This window comes from Propithecus coquereli, unplaced genomic scaffold (assembly GCF_000956105.1).
Source record: "Propithecus coquereli isolate 6110/MARCELLA unplaced genomic scaffold, Pcoq_1.0 Scaffold5, whole genome shotgun sequence".
Classification (NCBI taxonomy): Eukaryota; Metazoa; Chordata; class Mammalia; order Primates; family Indriidae; genus Propithecus; species Propithecus coquereli.
In genome coordinates this window covers 14,957,518-14,971,177 of record NW_012150840.1, presented here as the reverse complement: position 1 = coordinate 14,971,177, position 13,660 = coordinate 14,957,518, and the positions used below count along the sequence as shown (strand labels likewise).

The window sequence follows — 13,660 nt, the reverse complement described above, 5'->3', positions numbered from 1 at the left end:
CCCCGTCTCTACTAAAAATAGAAAGAAATTAATTGGACAACTAAAAATATATATAGAAAAAATTAGTCGGGCATGGTAGCGCATGCCTGTAGTCCTAGCTACTCGGGAGGCTGAGGCAGGAGGCTCGCTTGAGCCCAGGAGTTTGAGGTTGCTGTGAGCTAGGCTGACGCCATGGCACTCTAGCCCGGGCAAAAGAGTGAGACTCTGTCTCAAAAAAATAAAAAAAAAAAATTACTTCTAACAACACATTGGTTGGCAATTCGGTTCAGTTGTTCTTCAGTTTTGTTGAAAGCTTTGGAAACCACCCGACTTGCAAAAGTCTTGCTTCCCCAGTCCTCAGCCATATTTTCTGTCTCAACACCTACACCAATATCTCAAATTGTTCTTTTGTTTCCTGTCCCCAGAATACTTTTACCTTGCAGTGAAGCATCTGAACAGGATTTCAAATGGGTCCCTCCCTTTCTAAAAGGACAAGAGCAATTGTGGATGGGGAAGCAGATCTCAGGCACTTTCTCATGAAAACAATGTTAAGGCAGAGTAGACATGGAGGCCGAAAATTGATTTCTTTAAAACCATCATCAGTACTCAGTTTCCTCGTTTGAAGACTGCTATCTTGGAGTAACCAGAGGCATCATTGCATGAAGCCAGACTGAATTCAAAGGTGACTCTGTGGCTGACTAGCTGTGTGATCTTGGGCAAGTTTCTTAACCTCTCTGGGCCTCAGTTTCCCCACCTGCCGAAAGGATGATAACAGTGCCTTCCTCACAGGATATTGTTAAGGGTAGACGAGGCAGTGCTTAGCACAGGGCTAGGTGCCTGGGTAAGTGCGTGGTGAAGGGTAGCTCTGGCTTCTCACTGCCTTGGTACACACAGGGAGCAAGAGTGCTGCATCCTCCCCGTGCCCCCTGGCCAAGCTTCCCCTCTGGGCCTGCCCCCCCATCGGGGGGGACCCCGCCTTCCACAGTGTGCTGATACCTGCCCCCCATCTGTGTTTTGTCTCTGGCAGGTGTGGAGATGCTGTTCCCCGTAGGTAACCAGCCCCTTGGAAGAAAGAGACCCCACACCCGGCTCGTGTATTTATTACCGTCACACTGTCGGTTACCTCCCTGCTGGAACCTGTCCTCTATTTATTAGCCAACTGTATCCCTGCTGAATGACTCGCTCCCTTCAAGATGAGGGGCACGAAGGGACAGGACCCTCAGGAATTCAGTGCCTTAACGTGAGAGAAAGAAAGAAGCCAGCCACAGACCCACGGGAGCTTCCACTTGGGAAGAAGCAACACATGCGGCCTTGTGAGGGGCAAGCCAGTCTCCAGAGGCCCTGGGGGTCTCCAGAGGACTAAAGAAAAGAAAAGAAGGGGCCCCACCACCTGTTCCTGGGCCCCGGGCACTGCACAGACAAGCTGCCCTTGCTTTGGGAGCTCCTGGCCAAGGAAGGGGAGCAGGGGCCTGCTGTCGCCGCCTTGGCCCTGGGTGGGATGGCAGGCAGCGGGCGGAGGGGACCCAGCCACTTCCTCCTCTTCCTGGCAGCAGCCCTTCACCCTGGAGATCAGAACATTCAGCTCTGGAGAACAGTGGTTGCCTGAGGGTTTTTGCCACTCCTTGTCCCCTGTGGCCTCTCCTCACATTCTGCCACCTGCTTACGCTGGGACATTGTTCTTTCCAGCTGAGGCGCTACCCTCCTGCCCCCTCTCAGGGACACACGCAGAGTGGGCCCAAAGGGACAAGGAGCAGCCCAGTCAGTGGGAATGAGGTCACCAGGGGAGGAGCCTGTGTGTCCCAGCTGAAGGCTGTGGCAAGGGGAGCAGGTTCCCCGGGGGCCCCTGCGCCCCACAAGCTGCCCCTGAGGGGCCGTCCGACTGCCCAGCCAGATCCTCTCAAATAAAGTATTCTAGTCTGGAAAGGACTGCGCCTTCTCCGAGCCTCGGCTTTCGCGTCTTACTAAACCTGTTCAGTCCACTGGATTGTGAAGGAGTGAAAAAAAAAACCTATTCACATGGTAAAAAGCATGTCACAGGTCATGTCAACATGTCGCTTTCTTCCCTCTTCCTTTCGACAGCTGAAGAAACTGAGGCCCGAAGCGAAACGACTGTCGGAGAGTCAAAAGAGCCCCAAACTAGGCAGAGGCCTGGGCTTTGTCTCTAACTCACCGAGTGGCACTGGGGTTCCCTCTGCCTTAGTTTCCATCTCTAACTTGAGAGGCTTAGCTAACTTGAGGGACTGACTCGGCCCCAGGTTCGAGTCTCAGGGGCCCTGGATGGTCTTGGGAGATTCCCGTACAGGCTACTTCAAGGCTATCCTGGGGGTCGCTCAGGCCTCTTCCTACCCCCTGGAATGAAGCACTCCCAGGATGTAGTTGTGGTCCCAAAGTTGGGGAGGGGCCTGTCCCCATCCACCTCTGAACACAATCAGATTCAAGAGCACAGCCCCTCCCCCTCCCCCAGAGTGCCCCACACCCGGCCCAGTGCCTGGCCCTCTGGACCCTGAGTGACCGCAGCTCCCGGACTCCTTGGGCCCTCTGGGGAGATGGCCTGGCCTGGGCTTAGCGCGCTGGGCTGCTGTATCTCCCGCCTGCTGGCGCTGCCGGCTGCGTGAGCCGCAGATGCTGCCCGATTTCTCCTGCCTTTCACCTGCCAGCTTCCTGTGCCTTGCTCCTAGTGTTTCTTCCTGGAAAATGTTTCTTTCTCTTTTTTTTTTAACTCCAACCTCTTATTATCAGGCTCCCATCTCCTTCTGCCCCGCAAGGTGTGGGCATGTCTGTTACAATGTACATGTTGGGGGAAGGGGAGTTCTCCTTTCTCTCCTTGGCCCCACTTCCTCATTTGAGGCTACTCAGGAGAAACCCACAGGGACCCAGGTGACAGGGCCACCTCAGGAAGATGACGTTGATCAAGCGGGTGGGGTGGCCCTGCGGAGGCAGCTGCCCTTGGCAGTCTGTTCACTGAGGCCTGTGCCCGCTGGAGGACACGCTGGTTAGAATGTGCGTCTGGCTGGCGATCACAGACGGTGTGGGGCAGCCCTGGGGGACACACTTTGCAGGAGAAACGCACTTTCTCCTGCTTCCCCACCTCCGGCTGCAGCTGCTCCGAGCCCTTGCATTGGACCCGCTGAGAGCTGAGAAGAGCACCCCTCCCCTTGGCCAGGCCTCTGGCTCAGCCCTGAGGACCCCAACCCAGCCCCTGTAGCATCCCATGAGGTCACCAGCATGGAGGGCAGCCTCCCACCCAGACAGCGTCCCCGAGGGGAGCTAGCCAGGAACCAGAAGAGCTCCCGGAGGCCAGATGCAAAAAGCCACGTCCACGGCCAGGGGCCTCGCAGCAGGAGCAAGAAGGAGGGGACTGGCTGATCCATTCAGATCCTTTAGGTCCCAAAGGGCCTTTCCATTTGCTTGTCATACGTGTGTGGAGTACCACCTATGTCATCGACACTGTTCTGGGCACTTAGGATCCAGCCGGGACTAAAACACCCAAGGATTCTGCTCTCATGGGTCTTACATGATCATGTGTTAAGCAGCGGTCCCCAAACTTTTTGGCACCAGGGACAATTTTTCCATAGGGTGGGTAGGGGTGACGGAGCCTGGCTCACCCGATGCTCACCTCCTGCTGTGCACCTCCCCACCCTCCACTCCCAGTTCCATTTCTTAAGTTTCATGGAAAAAAATTTTTCCACAGATGGCGAGGCAAGGCCAGAGGAGCTCTGCAGCCCAGTCCCCAACAGGCCGGGGACTGGGGATTGGGGCCCGCAGTGTTAGAGGATATATTGGGTGGGTCTTTTGGTGACTGGATTCAGAGCTAAGGAGAATGGGGTCTTGAGTACCCCACATTCTAAAACAAAGAAGAAACAATTTGGGACTGGGCACAGTTGCCTACAAGATTTATTGAGAGATGGTTGAAATAATTCTGCTACGCCCAAACGTCACCCAGCACCCCTTCCTCATTCTCCGTAAGTAGAAGACCAGGGAGAGGGAAGGGAGAGAGAGGAAGGTGGGGTCGCTGGAGTCCTGGGGTGCTGGCCCCTTCCCCTCTTCTCCCTGTGCCACGTGCTGTCTGGATGGAGAGGTGAGGGAAGTGAGGAATTGAAGCATGACAGAGGGACAGAGAGGGGACAGTTTGGGGTATCCGCAGGCACCCCCCACGGGTCAGGTGGACATGATAGAAGGTGCATGTCCTTGAGCTGTGTCACCCATGTCCTCCCAAGAGGGAGGCCTGCAGGTGAGGAGACCCACAGGCCGTGGGCCACGGGGTGTGGATTGGGGCAGTGGCTGAGTGGAGGTGGCAGATACAGAGCTGAAAGGACCTCCCGCGTCGGGGAACGCCGATATAGGGTGGCCTGCGGTGAGCCCACAACAGAGCTGGCCTCTGGATGCGACATGACAGCATTCATAGCCAGAGAAGAGATGGCCACAGCTGGGGGGACTTTCCCCACATGTGTGAAAGAAGAGAGGGGGACTGGGAGAGGGAAGGACAAGAGGTGTGAAGGCAGACCACACTCCTCCCCACCCCCGGGTGGCCCTGCCTGGGGGAGGGAAAGTGCTAGTCTTGAACAGGATGTACCTTTAATAAATTAAAGTGACAGGAACATTAGAAGATCTACCCAAGTGCTGGTAAAGGGAAGGGAAAAGGAAAAGGAGAACCAACATAGTTCATCTAGAAGCAATGATGGAAGAAAACAAAATTAGTTTTGTATCCCACTGTGTGCTCAATAAGCAAGTTACCCATGTAAACAAATAAATAAATAAGAAAGTGTCTTGTTGCCAAAATGTGGTTCTGGCCTATTAGAGATAGTCTTGAATTCTTTAAAATTCTTCCACTTGAGGTTGGTCTGAGTGCAGTGATATTTACAACTAATTGATCACAACCAATTACAGATTCCTTTGTTCCTTCTCCACTCCCACTGCTTCACTTGACCAGCCTTAAAAAAATAAAAATAAAAAATATAAAAAATAAGAATAAAATTCCTCCACTTGAGAGGCGAGGTCTCTTTTCCCTCCCTTGGAATCTGAATTGGCCTGGGTCTACTTTGATCAATAGAATGTAGCAGAAGGGACTCTAATGGTTCCAAGCCTTGCTTTCAGGAGAACTGGCAGCTTCTGCCCTGGTCTCTTGGAACCCTGAGCTGCCATGTAAGAAATCCAACTACCCCGAGGTCACCATGTTGGAAGGAAGCTCAAGCTGGCCATGTCGAAATGTAGAAAGAGAGAGATGCTCGGCCAGCCCCAGCGGTTCCAGCTCCCAGCCACTACAGTCATCTATCTCACCAGCAAAGACAACCTATACCCACGGTGCCCTGTTTGATTTCCCGACCCATAGAATTGTGAGAGATCATAATAAAAAATCATTTCGAGGCAGTTTATTATGCAGCAGTAGGTAACCAGAACAGAAAATAAGGAAGGTGAAGAGAGAGTGTTGGGGGAAGGTGCTATAGACCAGGAGGCTGTGGAAGGCCTCTCAGTGGAGGTGACATTTATGGCAAAGCTTGTAGGACAAGAAGGAGTTGATCACATCAAGATTAAGGATAAGAGCACTCCAGAGGACACAGCTGATAGAAAGGTCTAGAAGGAACCCCAGGGTGGCTGAAGCATGACGGGCAAGGGAGGACAGGATATGGGGTGTGATGTTAGAAGCCGGCAGGGGCCAGACCACGAAGGGCTCAGCAAAGTCAGGGAAGGAGTTTGAATTTTGTTATACTGTGAGGAAGACCATTGCAGGAGTCCAAGCAGGGGAATGGAGGGATGTTCGATACCTTTTTGAACAATCACTCTGTCCGCTGTGTGGAAAATGGATTCTAAGAGCACAAGACTCCAATACCACTTTGGAGTCTGCAGCAAATCCAGGCAACCACTTATGGTGGCTTGGTCTAGGAAGAAGTTCTGGGGATAGAGAGAAGTAGATAGTTTGGTCTTCATTACGCATGTGGGCTGGTTACCCTCATTGCTTATTCATTCATGGGCATTTTTTGAGTCTATTAGTTCTAGATTTTTGCAGTAGATACATGTATGATGGGGCAAAATACATTAGCATGCAGAAGTCTCAGTTTTCCCACCTACTGAAGAAAATTCTATTCTGCAAAAAATAGGGAGAATAAGGTCAGAGGTCACAGTTGGGGGAGCTAAGTCTATCTACCTAAGAACCAGGGGAGAGAGGGCAAGCATGGAGAGAGAAATGAATAAAAGGCCTCAGGGCTGGGACTACAGAAGGAGCTTGGGGTCTTGTGGAGCCTGTGCCGGTGTGAGACCATCTGGGGAGTGAAAGAAGAGCTGGAAGCACTGCTCTGCCTCCCTCCTGTTGAAGGCCCTCGTGTTCTTGGAGAGAGGCCCGCTCAGTGAGACACCAGGCAGAGACTGAAGCCGGTGGAGCGCCTGGATTAGCTAGGGTTACAGCAGGATAAATAAGACATTGTCTCTGACCTTAAAAAGTTAGTCAGAGGAATCAGATGGACAGGTGACTGTAAAAGAAGGAAAGAAAGCCATGTAGCTTAAGCAAATGCGGATGAAATCTGAGATGACCTACACCTGGGGAATATCACGACAAGCTTTGCACAGTTTGTGGCACCTGAGTGCTGACTTGAAGACTAGGCAAGATCTGGGTGTGGGGAGACGACTGGGGAAGCCACTCTACGGGGAGGCCACCCAGGAACAAAGACCCAGAGGTGGAAAACCCAGAGCCGCTCAGGGATTTTCACATGGTTCAGTTTGGCCGGTGCTTAAGGCAGGTGAGGCAGAAGATGACGGATAAGTGGGAAGGGAGGCTGACCCTGGGTGCTGTGCCAGGGGGAAGAGGGCTGTTCCAGGTGGTGGGAGGCGCTGAATTTTTTTAAACAGGAACGTGACATAATCTTGGAATTCGGGGCTGAGAGAAAATCTACACATAATTCATTTCCACCTCCTCATTTTACAAATGAAGAAGGTGAGGCCCAGGCTTTGTCCAAAGCCATGTAAGTTAAGTGAGTTCGAATTTTGAAATTGACCACCAAGTGACTGAAGTGAACTGAGTCCAGATCGGACTCCTCCCCACGTCACCTCCTCCTGGGGATGGAGAGCGAGGCCGGGAGGCGGGGAGGGAGGGAAGGGAACTCTGTCTGCCCCCAGCCTGAGAGGCCAGCCAGACCATCTGGAGGTGGGTTGGGGTGGGTCAGCAGAGAGGGCCGCTACAGCCTCTGTGGAAATCAAGACTCCGGCAGGGCGGTGACAGGACAGGGCCTTGGTGTGGGAAGATGGCCGTCTGTCAGCACCAGGGCCCAGCAGCTGTTTTCCTTGAGAGGCCTGACCCTTCCCTTTCCTGAGGGAAGCCCCAGGACACTCCACCTCCCCGTGACCTTGGCTGTGACTGAGGCAGATGAGGCCCCACCTTAGAGGCTCTGGGCCAAAAAGATGGTGCTTCTAGTCCCTGAGGGAAATTTGTTACCATGGAAACCATCATCAGGCCAGTCAGGCCGGGAAGAGGTCGAGGGCTTCCTCACAGAGTTGGGTCCACTAAGAGGGTGTCTCCTGGGTGGCAGGAAAGGGAGCTGCCACCATAGCGACCTCTCATTGAGCTGCTTCAGAGAGTCAGCTCCTCTGCAAGGTCACTGCACACCTGGTCCTCAGTGGGACTCAGAGTGGGAGAGACCCCACCGCCACCCCCATGCTCTCAGCCTCCCCCTTCTTTCTCCTGTAAGGCCCTGCCCCACCACCCAGCCTGGGCCACCCAGGAGTTGCCACGTGGGCATCCCAGTAATGAGCCACAGCACTGGGTGTTTCCAGACATGGCCCACCTGATGCCGCCAGCAGGGGCCTGAGGTTTAGGCTGGAATAGTGACATCCTCCCTCACTAGCTCTCTCAGCCACCATCCTCTTCCAAAGCTTGTGGACTCTTCTCACTTGCCAGACATACTGGAAGGAAGTCCTGGGGGGGTGAGAAATCTGCCTCAGGAATTCTAGCGGGGCTGACAGCTGGCTGTGGCTGCAGAAGCTGAGTCTCAGGTTCACATGTGGCGCCATGTCCTGGGAGTCATGGAGGTCACTAGGCAGGAGAGATGCCAGGCCCAGTTGGAACCTGGGGGCACATCCTGGAGCTGTCCTCCTGGATCAACTGGAAATATGACTTCTCACCAGACATAGTGGAGGCTGAGGAAGGGCTAGGACTTCTCTTACATCCAAATCCAGGAGGCTTGGCTGGGTGCAGTGGCTCACGCCTGTAATCCTAGCACTCTGGGAGGCTGAGGTGGGAGAATCACTTGAGCTCTGGAGTTTTGAGACCTGCCTGAGCAAGAGCAAGACCCCGTCTCTACTAAAAATAGAAAAAATTAGCTGAGCATCGTGGTGAGTGCCTGTAGTCCCAGCTACTCGGGAGGCTGAGGCAGGGGGATCACTTAAGCCTAGGACTTTGAGGTTGCAGTGAGCTATGATGATGCCACCGCACCCTAGCCTGGGCAACAGAGCAAGACCTTGTCCCAAAAAGAAATAATAAAAATAAAAATAAAGGTAAATAAAAACTGTAGCTTTATAACAGGTATGACTTTAGATCTGGTAAGGCAAGCTTCTAATCCCTTCCATCTGCTCTTTGTCAAGGGGTTATTGTTGCACATTCGTATACACTGTGTAAAATCACCATGAGCTATTATGTATCCATATGTTTACACACTCATAATCATTTTTCTCCATTAGAATGAAAGCTTCCTGAAGGCAGGAATTTTGTTGTGTTCACCACTGTATCCCCAGTACCCAGAACAGGTTTGGACCCATAGTAGTCTCTTTATAAGATTTTACGGAATGAATGAATGACATATGAATTTTAGAAGCATCCTGTCAAGTTCTATGAAGAGTACTTTTGGGATTTTGACTGAGATTGCATTGAAATTTTAAATTAGTTTGGGGAGAATTGACATTTATACAATGGTAGTCGTCCCATTCTTGAACGCGTGTATCCACTTATTTGGGTCTGTTTTGCATCCTTCAGCACAAGCCTACTGTTTTCTCCATGAAGGCCTTATATATTTCTGATTAGTTTATTCCCAAGTATTTCATAGTTTTTGTTACTGTGGTGAATGGGATTTTAAAATTATTATTACATCTTCAAATTGTTATTGCTGATATATAGGAAAACTATTGATTTATTAATATTGATTTGTGTCCAACCACTTTGCTGAACTCCCCAATTGTTGCTCTTGGGTTTTCCAGGTGGAATGATCAATCACATCACCACAAACAATGGCAGTTTGGCCTCTTCCTTTCCAATCCTTAAACCTCTTGTTTGTCTTTAATTTCTTATTTCATTAGTTGTAACTTCCAGGACATTGAAGAAGAGTAGAAGCACTGGCTCGTTTCTGAAGATGTTGGGTATATCATTCAGGATAGGTCAAGAGATACCTCAGTAACAAACAATCCCAAAATCTAGTGGCTTAATGCAATAAAAATTTATTTTCCACTCACACTTCACGTCCAACACAAGTCATGGGATGGGGGAGGAGGTTCCCTTTCCCAGAGATCCAGGCCGATGGAGGCTCCGTGTCTCCATGGACAGGTGCTTCTGTGACACCATGGCAGGAGGAAGGGGTCAGATGAATCATGCATTGGCTTTGGAAGTTCCCACCCTAAAGCAACACATGTTCTGTTCAATAGCATTTCAAAGCAAATGCCGTGTCTGGGCCCAACTTCCAAAGGAGGAGGGAAGTGGGATCCTACCACATGCTGGAGAACAGCTGGACCATGGGAATGCTGCCGATGCTCCACCGTTGCACGTGGTGTTTGCTCTAAGCTTCTGGTAAATAACTCTTTATGAGGTTAAGAATTAAAGTTCATGAGTTGGTTTAGAGTTTATTAAGCAAGTTAAGAGGTTGTCTTTATCATGAATCGATGTTAACTTCTATCAAAGGACTTTATTTCTGATGAGCAAATGTTATTTTTCCTCCCTTAGTTTGTTAAGGCATTTATGCATATTCTGTTCCTGATTAATTCCTTCTCATTCTTTAGCATTCACTCATTCATTCGGCGAATATTTATTGAGTAACACCATGGGCCAGATGCTGTTCTAGGCACTTGGGCTATAGCAGTGAACAAAGCAGACAAACCCTGGCCATGTGGATCTTATGCTGGGGGTGGGAAAGAAAATAAACATAGAAACAAGTGAAGAAATTACACAACATACTAATGGGGTTAAGCGCAATGGGATAGAAGATGGAAGAGCAGGGTGAGGGAGAATGGAGGTGCTGGGGGTGAGGTGTAGTTGGAGCAGGTCTCACAAGAAAGTCACATCAGAGCAAAATAGGGACAGGAATAACAAGGCAAATATCTGGAGGCCGACTATTCCAAGAGGATGGCAGCTTCAGGGCAAAGGCCCTGGGGTGAGAGTGGCCTGGTGTGTTCCAGGGGCAGTCTCCAAGCTGGAGTCGAATGAGTGAGGTTAGTAGAAGGTAAGAAGGAATGGGGTGGTGGTGTGGGGAAGTGACCATGAGGGCCTTGGACTCCATAGCAGGGACTTTGAATTTTTTCTTAGAGTAGGATGGGAGCCCTTGCAGGATTTTGAGCAGAGGAGGGACAGAATCTGACTTGTACCTCGAGAGGATTCCCCCGATGCAATGTTGAGAATCGCCTCTAGTGTGGCAAGGGGAGAAACAGGAATCTCCTACAGTAAATCAGGCGCGAGATAAAGATGCTCCTATGAGAATCATAGCAGTGGAGGGGGTGAGAGGCAATTGGATGCTGAATATATTTGGAAGGAATAACCATTATGGTATTCTAATGACTTTGATGTGGGGTGTGAAAAAATTAGAGAAGTCAGGATGGTTGCAGGATTTTTTGTCTGACCAACAGGACAAGTGAGTCATCAGGATGGAGTTGGGAGAGGTTTCAGGGGGGCCGGCGCGGTGGCTCACGCCTGTAATCCTAGCACTTTGAGAGGCCGAGGCGGGTGGATCGCTTAACTCTCAGGAGTTCGAGCCAGCCTGAGCAAGAAGGAGACCCCATCTCTACTAAAAAAATAGAAAGAAATTAACTGGACAACTAAAACAATATAGAAAAAATTAGCCAGGCATGCCTGTAGTAAACTACATGTCTGTAGTCCCAGCTATTCAGGAGGCTGAGGCAGGAGGATCCCTTGAGCCCAGGAGTTTGAGGTTGCTGTGAGCTAGGCTGACACCATGGCACTCTAGCCTGGGCAACAGAGTGAGACTCTGTCTCAAAAAAGAAAAAAAAAAAAAAAAGAGTCCAGGGTGTTTTTTTTTTTTCTTTTTTATTCTGATACATTTTTTTCCTTGAGACATAATTCACATACTATAAAATTTACCCTTTTAAAATGTACAATTCAGCAGTTCTTAGTATATTCACAAAGTTGTGCAACCCTCACTACTATCTAATTCTAGAACATTTGATAACCCCAAAAGAAACCGCATATCCATTCCCCCTCCCTGACATCCACTTTCTGTCTCTATAGATCTGCCTATTCTGGAATCTTCATATAAATGGAATTATACAATATGTGGCCTTTTGTATCTAGTTTCCTTTACCTAACATAATGTTTTCAAGTTGCATCCATGTTGTAGCATAAATCAGTACTTCATTCTTTTTTATGGCTGAATAATATTTCATTTTATGGATATATCACATTTTATTTATCTAGTCATCATTTGATGGACATTTGACCCTGTTTCTACTTTTTGGCTATTATGAATAATGCTGCTGTCAACATTCATGTACAAGTTTTCATATAAACGTATGTGTTCAATTCTCTTGAGTATATACCTAGGGGTGGATTGCTGGGTGATACGGTGACTCTATTTTAACTTTTTGAGGAACTGTCAAATTACTTTCCAAAACAGCTGCACCATTTTACATTCTCATTAGCAATGTATGAAGGTTTCAACTTCTCCGGATCCTTGCCAACACTCGTTAACTTTTTGATTATGGCCATCCCAGTGGGTGCGCAGTGGCATCACATTGCGGTTTTAATTTGTATTCCTCCAGTGACTAACGATGGTGAACATCTTCTCATGTGCTTATTGACCATTTGCATATCTTCTCTGGAGAAATATTTATTCAAATTCTTTGCCCATTTTAAAACTGAGTTATTTGTCTTTTTATTGTTGAATTGTAAGAGTTCTTTATATACTCCGATACTAGACCCTTACCAAATATATGATTTCCAAATATTTTGTTCCATTGTGTAGGTTGTGTTTTAAGAGTTTAGTTCTGGACTTGTTTACTTGAGATGTTTCATAGACTGTTAAATAGTTAAGTCTAGTATAGAAGTGAGAGCTAAGTAATATAAATACAGAATCACCAGTATATGGAAGAATAATGTGTCAAATCATGAGACGAGGTACAATCTCTCATTAAGAGAATAAGAATAGAGGGAAGGAAGAAGGTGTCAAGGACCCAGCCCTGGGACACTCTAACACTCAGAAGTCGACAAGGAGGGATGAGCCACCAGTGGAAACTCAGAAGGGGCAGCCAGTGAGACAGGAGTCAACCAAGAGCCTGTGGGTCCAGGAAGCCTGGGGAGAAAGTGTTTGCAGAGAAGGCCATGGTCACCTGGGTCCAATGCTCCTGATAAGTCAAGTACAATGAGGACCGAGAAAATGCCATTGGGTTTAGCAACCCAAAGGGGACTGGTAACTTGACCAAGAGCAGTTTCAGAGGAATGTTGGGAAAGATAGCGTCATCAGAAGGGGCTCAGGAGAAAGTGGAAGGAAGGAAACTGGAGACAGCAAGTATAGACATCTCTTTTAAGGAGTTTTGCTGCAAACCTAGGATGGTAGGTAAAGAGAGAAGTGAGGCAAAGAGTATATTTTGTTTTGTTTTCTTGTTTTGCTATTAAGATGGGAGAAACAGCATTATGTTTGTGTCAGTTAGGAATGATCCAGTGGGAGCCAAAAATTAATAATGTAGGAGAAAGGGAAGAATTGCTGGAGTGGTGTCCCATCGCCTGATGGCAAGTGGAAGGCTGGCCTGCGAGGGGGCGCAGGCGGGCCATCTATGGAAAGAGGTGGGGAGGCAGGGTGTGGACACAGGCCTGGCGGCTGGGAGATAGAAGCCAGGGAGAGTTTGTGCTCCCGTGTTTTTGAGGGGAGGAGGAAGCGACAGCTCTGACTAGGGGTGAGGATGAGGCGGAGGGGCTGGGCCTCAGGACAGGGGCGAGGGGTGAAAGGGTATCTGCAGGAGAGCAAGTGCAGTAGGGAAGGGCCGTGGGAGTCCAGGCAGCGTTGAGGGCGCAGCTGAGGACTGTGTCTTGAATTTTAAGCTCAGTTCAGACATCGCGTCCTCCGGAAAACCTTCTGATACCCCCTCCCCCCGCCACACACCCACCCCCACACACACACACAAACACAGGCACACACAGCGGGTCTTCGCCCCTGTACTGCTTGCTTCTCCCTCACAACTCTGATCTCAGTGAAAGGAAACACCAACTCTATCGTTTGGTTCTCTAGTCCTTGTACCCCCCACTAGGGATACTGTAAATCCCAAGCGGACGCGAGCAGAGCCTCTGGTCCACCGCCGTGTCTCAACATCCAGCTCGTGCATGGTTGACTCTCGTACGTAACCACTAAATAAGTGAATAAATGAATGAAGTAATGAATGAGAAAAGTCCTAGAAGTGGGCCTAGATTGCTGAAGCAGCGTCCCCCACATCCCCGGGGGACTGTAGACTGTAGACTGCCTTCCCCTCCCTTTCCCTCCCCACTCGCTCA

General features: G+C 49.5%; 1 protein-coding gene across 3 annotated transcripts in view; it reads left to right on the top strand.

Annotated features, from left to right (window-relative positions):
• PGF (placental growth factor) overlaps positions 1–1,902 on the top strand; it is a 13,738-nt gene extending 11,836 nt beyond the window's left edge. For 2 of the 3 annotated variants that reach the window (XM_012656102.1, XM_012656104.1), the window contains one exon: positions 1,007–1,902. In XM_012656102.1, the coding sequence (XP_012511556.1) occupies positions 1,007–1,034 (28 nt within the window). In that variant the 3' untranslated portion in view covers positions 1,035–1,902. The remainder of the gene's footprint in view (positions 1–1,006) is intronic. The other variant, XM_012656103.1, reaches the window with a different exon arrangement.
• The last annotated feature ends 11,758 nt before the right edge of the window (positions 1,903–13,660 follow it).